This window comes from Biomphalaria glabrata, chromosome 7 (assembly GCF_947242115.1).
Source record: "Biomphalaria glabrata chromosome 7, xgBioGlab47.1, whole genome shotgun sequence".
Lineage (NCBI taxonomy): Eukaryota > Metazoa > Mollusca > Gastropoda > Planorbidae > Biomphalaria > Biomphalaria glabrata.
The window spans coordinates 38012617-38028004 of record NC_074717.1 but is presented as its reverse complement, the minus strand read 5'-3'; the positions used below and the strand labels follow the sequence as shown (position 1 = coordinate 38028004).

The 15388-nt window shown below is 33.3% G+C and overlaps 1 protein-coding gene and 1 long non-coding RNA gene across 5 annotated transcripts in view; one reads left to right on the top strand and one right to left on the bottom strand.

The window, feature by feature from the left end:
• The window catches only part of LOC106053923 (cleavage and polyadenylation specificity factor subunit 1-like), a 30450-nt gene extending 21068 nt beyond the window's left edge, over positions 1-9382 (top strand). For all 3 annotated transcript variants that reach the window (XM_056035741.1, XM_056035739.1, XM_056035740.1), the window contains exons 30-37: positions 404-487; positions 1245-1421; positions 2994-3060; positions 4193-4240; positions 4349-4507; positions 5194-5323; positions 6192-6330; positions 7804-9382. In XM_056035741.1, the coding sequence (XP_055891716.1) occupies positions 404-487; positions 1245-1421; positions 2994-3060; positions 4193-4240; positions 4349-4507; positions 5194-5323; positions 6192-6330; positions 7804-7851 (852 nt within the window). In that variant the 3' untranslated portion in view covers positions 7852-9382. The remainder of the gene's footprint in view (positions 1-403; positions 488-1244; positions 1422-2993; positions 3061-4192; positions 4241-4348; positions 4508-5193; positions 5324-6191; positions 6331-7803) is intronic.
• Positions 1165-14437, bottom strand: LOC129927300 (uncharacterized). 2 transcript variants are annotated; one of them, XR_008778962.1, is made up of 3 exons: positions 14277-14437; positions 6751-7006; positions 1165-1439 (listed from the first exon to the last, which is right to left on the bottom strand). It is a non-coding gene; the product is annotated as an uncharacterized LOC129927300 (long non-coding RNA). The 2 variants fall into 2 exon arrangements; XR_008778963.1 differs by lacking the exon at positions 14277-14437 and adding an exon at positions 9515-9656.
• Between the last annotated feature and the right edge of the window lie 951 nt (positions 14438-15388).

Below are 15388 nucleotides of genomic sequence, written 5' to 3'. Positions count from 1 at the left end.
CATTGTATTGTATAGTTCTCTGGTATTCTTATTCTTGCAACATTGTATTGTATAGTTCTCTGGTATTCTTATTCTTGCAACATTGTATTCTATAGTTCTCTGGTATTCTTATTCTTGCAACATTGTATTCTATAGTTCTCTGGTATTCTTATTCTTGCAACATTGTATTCTATAGTTCTCTGGTATTCTTATTCTTGCAACATTGTATTGTATAGTTCTCTGGTATTCTTATTCTTGCAACATTGTATTCTATAGTTTTCTGGTATTCTTATTCTTGCAACATTGTATTCTATAGTTTTCTGGTATTCTTGTCTTCTGGTATTGTTTATTTATTGAAAATATATTCTTTGCATAACAAAAAAAAAGAATCTAACATCTGTTGATATCTATTTGTAATGTGCAGGTTGTTTATGATAAAGAACAAAAGGGTCCAGTATCAGCCATTTCTTATCTAAATGGTCTGTTAGTCACAGCTATAGGACAAAAGGTAATATAAGTGTGATACATCTTTGATTGAATAATGTGCTTCTGATACTTAGAGATTTGTACTCTGCCTCTAAAGGTTTAGAAGGATTAGATAAATACTGTAGGTTTAATAATTGTTTTGAAAAGATAGATATATTTTTTATGTTTGGTATAAATATAGAGTGATTTATTTTTTTTTACTGTTTGGTATTTTGAAAATTATTTTTGTTCTTTTATGAAGTCAAGAAGTCTTAAAATCTTTACCAATATGAGAGATTTTTAGTATGTTTGACAGAATCTTTGTTGACATGGTAGCTGAATGTTGCTTGAGTTAAAACAGCCCAAATTTTGAATAGAATTACTTCAGAATTACTTTTATTTGTGCTGGTTAAGTTAAATATAACAAGTTTGTGACATTGGTCAAAATGTCACATTCTAAACCTAACTCTCCTAAGTACTGATGGATAATAAAACTGGCATCTAAACCCCATATCATTGACTCCACATTCTATTGTGCTTATCACATGACCAGACAATCGTTCAAATGTAACAGCTACAGCATGTTAGAACACACCTGTTTGTGAAAACAGACGTTTTGGGTTTCCAAATCATTACAAATATTTGTCCTACAAAGAAATACATAAATTTATAATTCATACTTAAGCAAAATTCCCTTTAAAAAAAAAACAAAAAAAACCCTGAAAGTATAAACATATGGAAACTGTATTAAATTTATTTTCTTAAACCTTTAAAAAAGAATTATGTTTTGTTTATTTTAGATTTATATCTGGTCTTTAAAAGATGATGACTTGTCAGGAGTGGCATTTATTGACTCTCTGATCTATATTCACTCCTTGCGAATCATTAAAAGTATCATCATCGCCGCAGATGTTCTGAAGAGTATTGCACTCTACAGATTTCAGGAAGATCTCCGTGTTTTATCCTTTGTCAGCCGGGTGAGTGGCATTCCTATACTAGCAAAAAAATAAAAATATTAAAGAAAAAAAAACAGAGTAAAGAAAAAACACAAGAGTTTTAAGCTGCTATTTCCAGAACTGAGCTCAAATTATTGACATCTTTTGTTTTCTTATAAATTACAGATGTTTTTTTAAAGAAGATAATTTCATCCTTTGTGTATCCGTTTGTTAATCTAATTGTGCATAGACACTTAAGTCTACTCTACTCTTCTCTACTAAGTGATTGGCTGATTCAAGCAACTCATTCCATACAGCAAATGGCTCTAATGGTACTATGAAAGCAAGAGCACTAAAAATGATTCATCCTAGAATATGGAATAAGAAATGTGCCTTTATCTCAGTGTCTCTCGTAATTGTTATAGAATTTATCCAAATGAATACCTTCAAGCAGACCTGCCTACCAAAAAAAGTCCAAATGCGTAACGCTGATGGTCAAAATGCGTATTTTGGCACCAGAATGCGTAACACTTACGCGATCCACTATTTTGTCATATATATATATATATATATATATATATATATATATATTAGATCTAGATGTCATGATTAGATCTACAATCTAAATCTAGATCAATACGACAACAGAGATGATATCTAGACTAGATCTATGTCTATATAATGAATATAATCTACTCTAGATCTGGGCTCAAGAGTATTACCGATGCCGTGGATCCGCTCCAAACTTTCGTAGGCCTACCTTCATCCTTGATCTATTCTATACTAAGACTAAGAATCTAGTCTAGATCTAGACTATATGGTAGTAGATGTTATCGATCTAAATCTAGTCAATCTAAATCATACTACAACTAAATTGGATCTACATCTAGATTGTAGAGTAATGTACAGAATCATGACATAACGTAATGACTAGCTAAAAAGCTGCTAGATCTATTCCTGTATAACAAGTTATCTAGATTCTAGAATCTAGATCTAGACTAGATATCAACAATGTCACTCAATGTGTTTTGAATCGATAGTATTTCGATATTTTTTTCTATACGAATGAATACGGGAATCAGGGATTCAACATAATTAATTTCTACTAATGAACTTACAAAAAAAAAAAAAGCCACGTTGGTGTATCAGCTAAATGACGGTACCAACCTGGTACCAACCCGCCACTCCCTCACTCTCGCGTTCTTCATTTCTAGACTAAATCTAATTGTTAATTCCGATAAGAACCAATCAACGTATAGATCTGAACACAATGTCACTGTGTTCCCCCACCTTTTCTGTTCCTCCTTCCCCCCAACCATGACCCAACAGGACGGCTTAGCGTGACCTCCGTGACCGATCGTAAGCTAGTCAAGAGAGGGGAAAAAAAAAGGATACGAAATGCGTAACGCGACGGGTTAAATGCGTATTTGCGTACTGACGGTCATTTTTGGGAGATTTTGCGTAACGAATACGCATTTTGCGTAACGGTAGGCAGGTCTGCCTTCAAGTAATTTATCATCAAATTTCTTTCTTTAGAAAAGTAGATTTAAATGTATTGGAATGAAGACATTACCATTGTATCAATATTTATTCATATTAATGGTGTTTCTACAGGACATCAAAGCCCTTGAGTCTTATGCTGCTGAATTTATGGTGGATGGGGAAGCTTTGAATTTTGTAGGTTAGTATTCATTAAAGTTTAGTGAAGATATAAAAAAAAAATTATTTGTTAAGAAGTATTTTAGCTGTGCATTGGTGTCTGACTGGCATAGACCTCTTGGCCACCTATCAAGGGTGCTTGGTTTGGAATCTCAAGCTGAATTGTATTTGCTGAGTGCCTAAAGGCAGCATGGAAACTTTGTTCCCCTATTCCCCCTCTCCTCTCAGGTCCACACAAGAATGACCAGAGCACACTGAGCATGCTATAACTTTAAGATGCTCAAAAACAAAAAAACAATTTAATCTTTTAAAAAATTATTTCAGCTTAATAGATAATTGATATACTTAACATGCTTTAAGTGAGAGATCAATCTGTATATATTGTGAAGGTCAAATATGCATATACAACTAAAAATGATTGGTTAAGTGGTTGAGCATTTAGCTGGTAAGCTGAAAGTTCTGGTTTAGAAACCCTGAAGAGTTATTTCTTTTTACATGGGGACTAGTCATGAACTTAACCTCTACACTTGCTACTCTGGCTTGTATTTGTGTTAGTAATTTTAATCATGTTTGCAGTCAGTTATGAGTAATTTTAATCATGTTTGCAGTCAGTTATGAGTAATTTTAATCATGTTTGTAGTCAGTTAAGACTTGTCTGGGCCTGTGTTATTGTGTGTTACCTCTCTCTCATGTTCTTATTAAAATGAAGCCTTTGTTTTAAGTTAATGTGTCAGTTCAGTATCTTTCAACATGGTATTTGGAGATGTTGAATGATTCTTTTAGTTAATTGACATATGCTTTAAAACAGAAATGCTTGATGATAGTACTGGACATAGAGTGCATTTGTTAACATTCAGCGATAGAGACAAGTGAATGAAATACAAGATACTCATGACAGTTTATGTTGGACATAGTCTGCCTTTGTTAACATTTAGTGATAGAGACAAGTGAATGAAATACAAGATACTCATGACAGTTTATGTGTCTACTAGAAATATCTTTGCTCTCACATTTATGTTGTGTTTTTTAAATTTTTTTTTTCCATTTTAGACCCAGGGCATGTATATTCTTTACATTTTCTCTTTCCAAAAGAGTATTACGATAAAGAATTTTATATTTCCTATTCCTATGATTCTACTATTCTATTGTTTCAGTGTCAGACAGAAATAAAAATGTCGTCATACTGGGTTATTTACCAGAAAGTAAGTCCAATTCATTAGATTCCTAGCATTGTGAGAAATGTTTATTGTTACTAATGTTACAGCTTTCTTCAATTAGTAATAATTTAACTTTTATTTTATATTTCTAAGTGCGAGAGAGTTATGCTGGATCCAGGCTGATCAGACGGGCTGATTTTAACGTAGGAAGCCATATCAACACAATGTTTAGGGTCAGGTGTAAACTGGAGGACCCATCCACCAAGACAAAGAATGCAGCTGCCGTGGAAAATAAACACGTGACATATTTTGGTAAGCTATATTGTATTGTTCTGCTTAATTTCCAGTTGTGAAAAGTCAAATTAAATTGGATCTGAATTAGTTTCTGATAATTAAAAGTCATATTGAATTGTTCTTTATTAGTTTCTAATTTCATATTGAAATGTTCTGCCTAGTTACTTATCTTTGTAACTAATTTTGAATAGTTTTGTCAAGTATTAATGATGACATCAGATAGTGTATGTTAACTTATTAGTAATATAAAATTCATCCACTATCTCTGGTCATCTGCATTATATAACATAAGTCATCTCAGACAGTGAATAGTAGATCCCTGTACTGACTAGTTATTTAGTTTTCCTTTGCATATAGTTGCTGAGTTCTCTGAAATAATGGACCAGAATAATGTCTCATTAAATTTACTTTAATGGTTCCAACATTTAAGTTAAATTTGTTTACAAATTAGATGATTTATTTGCCAACAATGAATGAAATGGTTAGGACACCTTGTACAGGGGCAAACCAATAGTAAACTGAATAGCATGCACTGCTAGATATTCAGAATAAAAGGGAGGCCAAGAATGAGATGGGTTGATAAAGTAAAGACTTAAACCTAGTGTGCTAGATTTCCATTAGTACGTTGTCTGTAATAAGATAAATCCTCATCAAATTTTGTTTTTAGAGTGACTCTATCTGAGTTTCTACTTTTTATTTTGCAGCCACTCTTGATGGTAGTATTGGCTACTTATTGCCCATACCCGAGAAAGTTTTCAGACGTCAGCAAATGTTGCAGAGCTCAATGATATCTCAATTACCCAGTCCTGCTGGATTAAACCCAAAAGCTTACAGGTAATATTTTTGAAACCACATATCAAAAATAGTGCAGTGAAACCACTTCATTCAAAGTAGAAACAAGATGAGACCTTGAATAGCAAAAAGCAACTTTTATGGGCCGTGTTTTTCTGCAGCAATGCCATTTCATTTCAATTGTCAGAGATTTGTATTTTTCCTTTAAAGATTTTGGACTAGAAGAAATTGATGATGCCATTTTATTAAGAACTTAGGAAGTAATGTTATCACAAGTGATAGTGAATACAACAAAGTGCATATTGTCTTGTGTGTGTGTGTTTGATGGTGTGAGAAAAGGGAATAGGAGAGGTCTGAGTCAGACATTCTTTGTCTCTCACTAGGCTCTCTCACACAGTCTGTTGGCGTCTGTACATGATGAATCATGCCATATTCTTTACACACACATAAAATGCAATGCTAGAAATGGGTTGAACTATGTACCATTGGCTTGTTATGGTTGGATAAAAGAGGTGTACAGAAAACTTGATATTTATTTGAATGATTAGTAATCAGACATTAACTTTTTTTTTTTTTCAATAAAGACAAAAGAAGAAAAAACATGGTGAAGAGAATTAAAATTAATCAGAATATATGCCTATTTGAATTATCTAGATTCTATTTAATTTCATTTACTTAAGTTTTGGCAAAGTATTAAGCATTTGTTCTATTATTGAAAATAAGATGTATCCCAAATGTGTATGATAATAAATGAGTTATTTAGCCATATTTTGGTTACCAAATTTTAAACCCATGCTTTCTGTTACTGAATACAGATGATTAAAGTTTAAATAAATTATGGTTGTACAAATTGATAAATCATTACACTCATCATTTTAGTACATTCTTAATTATTCCGTTACTTGGACAGTGCTTTTAAGAGCAGTAGGACTGATAGCAGCAACCCATTACGCAACATCCTAGATGGGGAGCTGTGTTGGAAGTATTTATACTTGTCTACCATGGAAAAAACTGAAGTGGCTAAGAAGATTGGTACAACAGTTGACCAAGTAAGTCTTAGAAGTTATAAGTTAGTCTTGAAGTTATAAGCAAGTCTTGCAGTTATAGATAATTTTTATATGCTATTTAGTTTTAGACAGTTATTCTGAATTATAAGTTAGTCTTGAAATAATAAGTAAGTCTTGAAGTTATAAGCAAGTCTTTCAGTTATAGAGAATTTTTATATGCTATTTAGTTTTAAACACTTCTATCAGAGATGCCTACATGCCAAAATGGAAATGTGTATTCCCAGACCTGGAAATGCGTATTTTGAGGGGCAAATGCATATTTTCCTAAATATCAAGAAATATACCCAGGAAATACTAAAATTAAATAATTCAAGCACATAACATACATGAAAGGCAGCTATCCTAAAGTTAACACAACATTAAGTTATATAAGACATTGTGTACATAAGTCAAAATACTTACACTTTTAGTCTTTGTCTTAGACATTTCTAGACTATGTTAGAATGATATTGTTATTGTAACTTGGTTAGGATCTTATGATCATAATGCCTCTTGTGTACTTCACATTCCATAATAGCGGCAACAGAACATTTAACTGGATCAGTGACTTCTAGTTTTATAAAAGTAATTTTGTTTATAGGCAATTTCTTTACAAGGTATCCAGCCACTGGAAATAATTTATAGTACTCAGATTTTCTTCTACCAGACCTGGTCATATCTAGAGGTAGAATGTAGACTAGAATTAGATTTAGATCTAGAATCTAGATTTATATCTAAATCTAGAAAAATCTAGATCTATATTTAGATTACACAATTAGATCTAGATCTAGATCTCAATTCTAAATCTAGATTTACGTACATGCTATTATTATAGGTACCTGACATATTTCTGGTTCTAGATTCAGTCTAGATGAATGAGAACTAACCAATCAATTAATACCCAATTAGTATGAAGACTTTATATAAGCTGACACATTGAAAGGAACTCATCTAATTCTCTTTGTAAATTTGTAAAATATCTGTGTCTTGTGTTGTTTTTATTGTTCTATATATTATGCAATCGTCTGCAAATAATCTGACTTTTGTTCCTGAAGTAATGGCATTCGGTAAATCATTTATGTAAATTAAAAATAGTAGTGGATCTAAGACTGTTCCTTGAGGTACACCTGAGTTTACTGTTATCAGTGTTGATTTAGAGCCATTTATTATTACAGTTTGTTCTCTCCCTATCAGAAAATCTCTAATCCACTGATACAATGGACCATTAATGCCGAAATATTTTAATTTTTTAAGCAAACTATGGTGGTGAACTTTGTCAAAAGCCTTGGAAAAATCTAGTAAGATAGCATCTATTTGTTCACTAAGATAAACCGTACTCGCATATTTTCGAGTCCATTTGCAAAATATGCTAGATGCGTACTTGTAGGCAACTCTGACTTCTATCATTAGTACACTAATAAAACAGTTTTTCTGAAGCTTAAATAAAAAAGCATATATTTTAACTTTCCCTTCCAGATCATTGAAGATCTAATGGAGTTTGATCGTCTGACTGCTCACTTCTAACTTTCTTCAGTGCATCTAGGTGGAGGTATGAGTCTCTCCTCTTAATGTTAAGATTGGAGACACAAATAGATTTGATCTTGAAGTTATTTTGAGATTCGGCTTGATTTGTACTGAATGTTTAGTGTATTTACCAATTTAGTGTTCAAAAAAGAGAATATACATGTATCATTAACTATTGGTGCATCAGAACTTGTGTTTAGGACACTTTGATATACACATTTAGAGTATTTTCACAAACAAAATTCATCCATTTGTCTTTTTTTCCCAGTGTGCTTAAATTTATTTAAAAGAGACTTAAACAAACTGTTAAATTTGTTACCCTGGGCTGAAAAAAAAAATAAAAGGTCTTTTGAGCCAAAAATAAAAAATGCTTAAACTATTTTTTGAATTTCTTAAATGAATGAAAAATTTATTTTTTTTCTTCACAAGTTTGCTAATATAAAATTTGCTTTGTAAGGATGGTTGTATCTTCATTGTATGTTAAATGACATTTTGACTGAACAGTTAAGCTTGTATAGTGTTGTCTGTAAGATTATACATATATATACATATATATATACATATATATACAATGCCAGGACCCTCATATTGAGATAAATGTTGTTGACTGATAACAAATTGTAGATTAACCAATTTATGTTAGATTGAGAACTAAAACAATTTTGTTTCATGTGTTCAATCTTATGTAACTGAAAAACACTCTTTTGAATCCAAACTTCAGTTTAGTTCTAGACATTGACTACAGTTAAAAGTTGTAGATGGTTGCTAAAAGTGTTCAATGTCATAAAAGGATGTTATAAATCCTGTGTTATTTTCTATTTTTAATGCCCAGAGTGAACTATGCTGATCAAGCCAAACATTGAGATAGGAATCCATGTTTTTGTAGTCTTTAAGGTTACACTTGTTGAAAAGTTGCTTCCCAGATAATTTAACAGTTCAATTTGTTTTTCTCCTTTGTCTTCTAGTGTTGCTATATTATAAAGTTTTCATTATTTAAGTTATGACATGCTTGGATTTGTTTGATCGACACTTTTGTTTTTTTTATATTAGGAAGTAAAAATGAATGGGGGAAGAAATTAATAGAAGGGAAATAATTCAAAAAATTTCTCCTCATTCACAGCAATCTCCCTTTAATTGTTCTGTTTGTGGTTGAATTTGATCTAAGTTCATATCTTTATTGCCTTTGTGTGAAAATTAAGGATAATGAAGCGTGAAAGTATTCTTGTTTTGTTCTTGATATTATCCCTTGATGGTGGTAGCTCATTTCTATTGAATTATACATAGCTACCAAATTTATCACTGGATGTTACAGACAGGCATTTTGAATTATTTGTGTTTAAATGAGAGTGGTTTGACATTGCAGATGGTTGAGTTAAATGTAGGGTACACTGACTTAAGAATCTTCTTTTGGTTGAGTTGAATCTACTAACAGTTGCGTGATGGGTAGACAGTCATTGAAAACATTTCAACTATGTTCCAAGAAAATGTTGTTTTTTTACTTGTTTTATTCAATACAAAATGTTAATGAAAAAAAAAAGAGTTGTCTTTTTCTTTTATATTAGGAGGGGTAAAACGAATATTAACTAGGTCACACTGCCCTATGTTATGTTCTTAACTTTGAATAACTAGTAGAATGTAGTGGCAAGCTTTCAGTAAAACTTACCTGTCAATTCAATATGGTCAACTGGAACCAGGTGAGCCATGGTACAAACAGAAATTCATTTTTTTCTGTGACACACTTGACAAGAAAATTATGCGGTCAGCACAGCACGAATGTTGAGTGGTCGTTAAGCTAATCTTCTCCCCCCCCCCCCCCCCCCCCCAAACTCGAATAGTTTTCAGACTCCATTGGGACTTTAGAAAACTGTGTGATACAAAGACAATCACGTGTTATTGTCATATTTCTAATTTAGAGACGTTTTAATGGAATCGATTTTCTTATTGTATTTTGTTTATGGTCTCTAGGATTCAGTATAGAGATCGAGTTGACCTAGCTTTTTGAGTTAGCCACGTAGATCCTAAGTCAGGCGTATTTCGTGTTGCAAATAAAACAGGCAACTAAGTCTATTATGTTCTCATCTAAACCTGCTTGAGTGATCTCTCACCCAAAAAAAACCCACAAATTTTATAAAATCAACTATCATCAATCTATATGTAATTCGGAGACGGACGGGAATTCAGACATCCCGGCCGCAATTAGGATTCATGTGCCTTACAAAGGATAAGACTGGAGAGTCGCTGTCGTTATAGAGTGACTTACTTCCCTTGACTCTAATCCCATCTCTATGTCGTTAGATTTCTAGCTTATTCTATATGTCGCTTCATAAAAAATTAAGTAGGCTAAACTATAAATAGGTTATACGTTATTCCAATCGCAGATATCTATCAATATACATACCTCAACTAATTAGAAGGTTTAATTATATATTCGTTATACATTCATTATTAAAACGGTAATGTCCAGTGATGTCTGGTGATAGAGGCTTAGAGGAATGGGGAGGGGGGTAGAGACAAAGGCGATTTTTTAAAGGAGGAAAAAATATGTTGCCTTGCATTCTAGTTATAAATCCATATCCATTATTTTCAAATCAAATCTAGAGCGAACAGCGATACACAGAGCTAGTACTAGTAGTAAGTATCTCACGCTTTCTCGAAAGTTAAAAATAGAATGGCTAAAATATAAAAAAAAATCAACCACTGCGGTTTCGATAGTGAAAATGGCTTAGTTGTTGCTAGATCTAGATAGTAGATCTATGTACCGGGTACCTAAAAAGTAATAAAAAGTTAAATTTTCGTATTTTTTTAAAACGTCCACGGCAAGTGGTAAAATGAGTGATTATCTGTGAATGAATTAGATCTAATCATCAAGTCCAAAAATTCTATATTGTAGAAAGATCTATGATTGTAAATCTCTTTCTTTTTGATTTTCGGAGATTTTTTGACTGTGTTGTGTTTCTTAAAACTGAAGATCATACGTTTTCTTTCACTGACCTATGTGCTTCTTTTGTCTGATATATAGTGTGAAGAGCAAAACTCAAAGTGCATGGCAACCATTGTGTTTTAAAGGATCGATTTATTTAGCATCTGAAAATGAACGAATACAAATTCTCATTGACCATTCTATATATTAAACGATGACGTCGTGATTTCCATAATAGAAAGCAAGAAAGTACGCAAGTACCAGAGTGTGGGAACAAATAGAAGTAAAATACAACAAAATATTCCATTGTCGCAAACGTGGAGATCTTAACGTTGATTAATTATGAGACAAATAAAAGTACTACCAAAGTAGCAATGGATTCGTCAGAACATTATCAACATTTCTCTATATTTGCAGTGGAAGTGCCTTTTCGGATTTGTTTTCTTTATGTTTTAAAAAGTCTTAAGAGTTAAAAAAAATACATATAAAAACAATATTGAGTGTGTGAAAGAAAGATGGGGGAGGGGGTATTCTTCTTACTTCTTAGCAGGTAATTTCTGTACAACATTTGTGTAAACAGACCTCTTCAATTCCCCTGAATGTTATCTACATGACAAGAAAGTTGTCCAACTTTTCTTCATTTCTGTTATATATTTATATTTTCAAACGAGCTTTATCTTCTGCGGTCATAGAAAGTTGGCCCCCTAAAGCTACAGCCATCCAGAAAAAAAAAACACGGGAGGGAATATTTGGTACTAATTAAATAAGGACACTGCTTTTAGCCAGAGCTAGAAATATTCGCCGTCTGCTATCTAATTTGTCGTAACTAGCTTAATTTGTCGAATGAGTTTTTCTTCCTTCGTCTTATTTTTTTTACGGGAGTATGTGCTGTCCGCAGGGTTTAATCCGCGGAATTGGCCGTCGGCTGCTTTCTCTTGCCATCACGAGCACGGCACGAGAGATCAGAAATATATTTTCGGCGAACCTCTTGTAAAGTCGTTAAGGCTTGTTAATATAATCGCTGATCTGGCATCGAGTGTTTTAGCAGTCAAACGATGATTCGAATGTAGATGTCTGGGTTTGAGGGGAGAAAAACATGGTCTGGATAATTTTTTGGCTTTTTCTTAACTTTTTTTTTCTGCAATTATAGAGAGGATATTCATATCTACAGGCTTTTATACATTTATTCTCTTATTATTTCGCATTTTTAAAAAAAATTATGTTTATGACACGAAGATATAAATTAAAGAGTGTCTCAATCATAGGCCAGCAGTAAGAAATATAGAAGCAGTATGAGTATGGTCTCTGGTAAGTTGGGATTATTGGCGTACCTAGAGGGATTAAACAAGGGGCTACAGAACCTAGAGCTGTAAACTGTAGTTATTTTAAACAAACTTCCAATTAAAAACTATAAAATATTAGAGAAAATATCACTTGCACCCTAGTTCTTACCAAGAAAGAAATATATGCTAAGTATATTAAAATGAACGAATAAATATTTATGTCCATAGCCATAATCCGATACTAACAGCCTTTCATTTTCACTTTTTTTTCTCTTACTAAAATTAACTTTCATAAATTAGAGTTTTTTTCTCTAAAAATAAATACAAAATAAGTAAATTATGCAACCATTTGTTCATCTTTTTTTCTTCCTTTCTGTATTTAGATAGAAAAAATATTTTTTCTTGAGTACACAACAATCCATGTGATATTAATTTTAATGAGCTCTGGATATAGATATGCATACACACGTGGAAGTTTAAATAGGCTGGTTATTATGAAACAATGAAGAAAACCAACAAAGGAAAACAATTTAAAACTTAGAATCAACTAGTAAGACTTGATAACCTTTTTTTTAAGTACTTTTGTAAAGAACGTCTATAGTTTAAAACAGAGGTTCTCAAACTTTTTTTGACCCGTGACCCATTCATACAGTCAAAACGTCCCCACGGACCCCTAAGTGAAAAAGTTACATTAATGCTAAGTAATTAATTGAAGGAGTGTTTACTGAGATTATAATTTTTTTTTTGAAATTATAAATTCTAAAAAAATAAATAATGACTTAGATGATGTGTATGATATTTTATGAAAGTATTTATGTCTGGCTTTATGTTTGTAAGTAGCAACCGCAAATCTCCACAAGCACAAATGTATGTCGGTTTCTTTTATTTCTTATGAGATTCATGTCAACACTGAATCCACGTTCTACCAAATCAGAAGACGGATACCAGGCTTTTTACCAGCACACATAAAACTAGAGGGAAATGAGAAGGCTGACACACTCTACCCAGAAGAAAGGAAGAAACTAATAGTAAATAAAATAAATGAGAAATGGATAAGCTCTCATCCGAATCACAAGAAAGATGATGCCCATTATAAGCTATCCCGACAACGTCTAATCTTTCGACTCAGGACCGACACAACAGAATGAGACAACATATGCACCGGAAGCTCAAAATTGGAACCAGTGAAATCTGCCCATGTGGAGTGTCACCAGAGAATGCTGACCATGTCCTCTAAAACTGCTCTCTTTACCAAGAGGCCCGTACAAGACACTGGCCCCAAAACACCCCAATTGAAAGAAAACTATATGGAGAGCTCCCTGATTTGGAAACCACTGCGCAGTTCATCTCATATATTGGTCTAGTCATCTGAACGTCCCAACATAAAAATGAGAACGAAGAAGAAGAAGACGGTAAAGCAGTTAAAAATGTCTGTACAATGACACCCATAATACTGCATATAAAACTGGAATCTGTTTCTGTAACCAGAATTTATGGTCTCCTTGTTCAAACATTGGTTTCAGTTCCTCGTTTGTGGATATTTCAATAAGTTGCTCCTGTATTGGTAAGGATTCATGTGAGATTGGCATCTGCGTTTTTTTTCATGAGCAAAAGCGTTCAGCATTCAGTCGGGAATATCCAAGAGAAGAATGTCTGAAAAGGTCGTCACAGAATAGCTCGTTATAAACATTAAACAGTAGTGAGAGGAGAGTTGATTAATATTGAAATTATCCGATCGGATATAAACTATCTTTTAGAGAAGAAGTTATTTTATTTGTATTCAATTTTCATCTTTCTGTGAACCTCCTACGGACGTCTCACGGACCTCTGGGGGTCTGAGGACCACAGTTTGAGAGCCATTGGGCTAATATGAAGAAGTCGTTTCAACTCGTTAAACTAATTTAGAAATAGTAGAATATATATATATCTTGAAATAACAAAGTGTCTGTGCGTTTGTTTGTTGCGCTTGTTAAGATTCGTGTCTGTTTATGAAGAGAGAGAGAGAGAGAGAGAGAGAGAGAGAGAGAGAGAGAGAGAGAGAGAGAGAGAGAGAGAGAGGAGCTGACGAGGAGACTAAATCATCAGTGACCTAGGTGACCATTAGCTTTATTGTTCAGCCTACAAAATGATGGATCGATGATTATTTTGAATGGAAAAAAAAAAAAGACCGAACGCTTCTGTTGGACATACGCCATGTTTCTATTGACTAAGTTAAAACAAACCTATGTAAAATTCATTAGGCTCCAAGGGTTCTAATTATACATGTCAGAGATAAGACTTAATTATAGAAAACAACTGTCATCATACAAAAGAACTAACGCGTACTATGATGAAGTAGTTTGGGAATGTATTGACCAAAATGGGTGGTCTGTCTAGTTTATTTTTAGCTATCTGGTAGAACTCTCCTGAGTTGAGAGTATCTAGTTGAAATCCAAATGGAGGCTGGACATTTTATGCCATCCTCTGGATCCAACTCGTTTATCCGGATTCCTAACATTTGTTACAGAAAACAAAATGGTTGGTAGTTGCGATGTGGTGTCTGCCTGGTTGTATGATATCCTCTTACGACTGTCGTCACGATGGTTCCTTAGATCGAACCCTGCCCACTGCCAGCGCCTGCTGTCCTACAGTTGGTTATATATACAGCGCCTGCTGTCTTACAGTTGGTTAGAGCTATATATATCTATATAAATATGACACCCTCAGTAATAGTTCTGCAAAAGCAAAAAAAAAAGACGCGATAAGACGTGTCAAAGAGTACAATTACATTTTGTTTTCTGAAAGACGGGATACATTTATGCTAATGGAAAAAAAATCTGTTAGATGATATCTGAATTAAGTAGGCCCATGTGTGACAATGTGTGTGTGTGTGTGTGTCTGTCTGTGTGTGTTTGTGTGTGTGTGTGTGAGAGAGAGAGAAATCTTATGTACTCAGATAAAAACATTTGAAACTCGCTCTCCTTTAAGCCTATACAGACTACATGTCATAAAGAAGACCATTAGGATTTACCTTTGCACATTGAAATTAACTACATTTGACATTTGATGTCTAATCCATTCTCGTAAGAACGTCCTTAGCCTACAACTGTGGACATGTCAGTATAAATTCTATTCTTATTCTATGTGTTCCCTTAACGATATTAGCATCTCTCATGGACCACTCATCATTCCAACAACATGGCCCAGACTAAGAAATCATATAAAATCATATAACACACACACACATACACTTTCACACATTTTCACACACTTTCACACATGCCTTTACATTACATCCTCTTACAAACAAGCTACCCCCCCCCCCGCTCCATTTCTCTCCCCAGCCACCCCACAC